At 43.1% G+C, this 2,958-nt stretch overlaps 1 protein-coding gene across 1 annotated transcript in view; it reads left to right on the top strand.

Moving 5' to 3' along the window:
• Positions 1-803: 803 nt before the first annotated feature.
• The window catches only part of LOC102372913 (glutathione hydrolase-like YwrD proenzyme), a 52,871-nt gene continuing 50,716 nt past the window's right edge, over positions 804-2,958 (top strand). Inside the window, 2 exon segments of the mRNA XM_025214708.1 lie at positions 804-1,564; positions 1,660-1,791. Coding sequence (XP_025070493.1) covers positions 1,695-1,791 — 97 coding nt within the window. The 5' untranslated portion in view covers positions 804-1,564; positions 1,660-1,694.

Raw genomic sequence — 2,958 nt, 5'->3', positions numbered from 1 at the left:
CCGCCGCTGCTGTCCCGTGCCCGGCGCCGGGGCCCGGCAGGCCTGGGCTGCCTGCAGGACGCTCGCACCGGCGCTGCTGGCGAACCGTTACACGCCCCCAGACCTGTCTGTCGCGTAGCCCCGGGGGCAGCTCGGAGCTGTGCGGCCCCGCCCCCCCCCAGTGCTCGGCGCGGGTGCTGAGGTGGCAGCAAGAACTAGCGCTGCTTGGTGCCGAACCCTGCACCCAGGAGGGCCTGGATAGGATGGTTGTGTAGTGCGCGGGTTTATTATTACCCTGAAATAGAATAGTTTTCTGATAAGCATACTGTTAGGTTTACAATAATTTAGATTATTAAGAAGTATTAGCTTTACAGCTGAATACAAGTCATGACCTGTGGCCTAGCAATGCAGCTGACCACAAGGCAGATTGATAGCTAAGCCTTTGCTTGTGTCAAATAATCATTTTAACTGTATTAAGCATTTTCTGAGTTAAAAAGTGGATCTGTGTCTGTGCACTGAAAAATCAGCTACAGCAAAAAGTAAGATAAGACAAGAAAACCATTGTTCTGGGTGCAGTGGTTGTGTCCTTAAAAAGTATCTACTACTGTGTAAGGTTTTGCTAACATATTATAATGTTACTGTTACTTAACTTTTAGCTTTTAAAAAGTGCTAGTTCAGCTTAATAAAAATATGCTGTTACAAAGATTTAAAAAGCACCACCCAAGTATTGCTTTTTTTGTTAACCATGAAGTCTTGCCTTGTTATAATAAGTATAAAAGATCACCTCACCCTTAGTGGGGGGGGCATTTTGCCTTTTGCTGGCTTTATGGTCTTTGTTCGAGCAAATAAACAGCTGTCTTTCTTTACCCGCGTTGTCTGTCAATCAAATTACAGCTAGACAACGAACCTTAGGGAGATTTCTCCCACCACAGTTGTGACAGTGTCCAGCCCAGGGCCCTACTTGGCAGAGGCCTTATTTTATTGCGCTTTCTGCTTAATTTGCTCAAAGCGAGATAAGAAACATCCTCAGGACATTGATCGAGGTCTGGAGCGTCCTAGGTCAATCTGCTGTAAACAAAATGCCTGTAAAAAAAAGGGTATTTAAAACCCTGGTACTGCCCCTGCTTCACTGCACCTGCCATCTCCTTCCTTGGGGAATGGGAAGGCCTGCCTCTGCTTTGCCAGTTGATTACAACTTGAATGAATTCACTGACTTGAGCTCAAGTAGTTTGGACTCTTGAAGCCTTTTTTAAAGGGTTAAATTGACTTGGTGACAAGAACTTGACCAGGTGCATGTCTAGCCAAAGCGGCTCTGTAGCTGGAAACCAGCTTGGAGTTAAGCAAGGGCAGTTTGCAGCCTAAGTATTTGCTAGAAAGAGAATATAATAAAGCCATTTTGAGAAAATTGCAAGCTGTTCACAGATGTGTCTCAGAGAAAAGGAGGTGATATACACAAAATTAATTTTATGTGCTCTCATTTATTCAGTCTTCATTGCAGTGCCCTGGATGCGGCTGTGCAGAGCTAAGGAAATGTATTAGGGAAGTTTACTGTTACAGTCTGTAAATTGAAGCAGGTCAGAATGAGGTACTGAGATTATGCTCCTAATATAGGTGCCCTGAGTGATAAAGACTGAATACAGGTAGTTTCATGCAGTCTTTCATATGTCTTTTTTTTTTCAGGTTTCTTGCAACGTAGGTGCCTTGGCTTGGAAAAGATGTCCCAGCTTAAATTCTGTTCTCGGAGATCCCCAGTGATTTGTACTGGTGGTTGCGTTGCATCAAATCAGACGCTTGCAACAAATATTGGTCTTGGTAATTTTGTTCTCACTCTCTTACTTAAATATAGTTATGAAAAAGTACATCTGATATTTTAAGAGATGTAGACAACAGTATATTTATTAGTTATCAAAATCCACGTTTTAAATTGTGACTGTGAGTGTAGTAGTTAAGCAATTTTCAACATCAGAAGTACTGTGTACTTGTCACTCTTTGTATTTGTTACTCTTGGCTTCTGCTGGACCTCTGTACGGTTGAGCCATGTGACAATCCAAGCTTGTACTTTCTGTAGTTATTGCATGTGCAGTTGTGGGAATGGAGTATTTTGCAAGAGGTTTCAGGTTGCCGTAAGTCCTGATCTTCCTCTTGCTGAATGATCTTGCTACCCTTGAAGTTGGTGAGAGTTTTGGTATAGATTTAGTGGGAGTAGGACTAGGCCCAATGTTCCATTACAACAGAACCCAGCCCATTCAGGCCTCTTCTGTTTAAAACACTTGTTTAAGTGCCTAACGTTCAGAAAATAAAAAGGACACAAGGAAGTCTGCATAAGCATGTCCCTGGTTATTCTTAGTAGGTACTCAGAGCAAAAGTTTGTTTTCCTGCTTGTGCCATTTCCACTTAGGATTTAAAAGAGATTGTTTGTGTAAGAAGCTAGAGGCGACTGCTTTTATTGGAAAGAGGGAAAAGGCTGAACTAAAAGTACTTCCTTCCTGCCACCCCACTTAGAGAAGGAACATGTCAGTAGAGAAGGTGGTCCATTAGGCATTCAGACGTAATGCAGTAAGTATGTAAAAGTGCCTAGAAATAGGATCCATTTTTCCACCCTTGTGAATCAGGCTCAGGATCCGTTCCTGAATGTTTCACAGAGAAGGGATATAGGGAAGGCTGAAGAAGGAAGTCATGTCAAAAGTGGCTCTGTGTATTGCAGAAGTTGAAGCCATAATGGAGACCCGTTATCCCACAGGCTTTGTGTGTATTACTAGGGAACGCAGGTGGAAGGCAGGTAATTGTGTGGATTGAGCTTCTTATGGGACAAACTGGGAGAGTGCTGTGATGAAAGTGAGAAATAAAAGGGGATAACATTTTTCTCTAGGAGAAAGCTGGAAACTATTGACTTCCCCCTCACAATTTTGCAGTCTCCAGAGGACAATACCAAGTCGATGGTTAACCTAGATGTCTTCTGTGACAAAACCTGGTAACATG

Source organism: Alligator sinensis, unplaced genomic scaffold (genome assembly GCF_000455745.1).
Source record: "Alligator sinensis unplaced genomic scaffold, ASM45574v1 scaffold1178_1, whole genome shotgun sequence".
NCBI classification, from domain to species: domain Eukaryota; kingdom Metazoa; phylum Chordata; order Crocodylia; family Alligatoridae; genus Alligator; species Alligator sinensis.
Note: the sequence above shows the minus strand (reverse complement) of the source record. Positions and strands in the feature narration are given on the sequence as shown.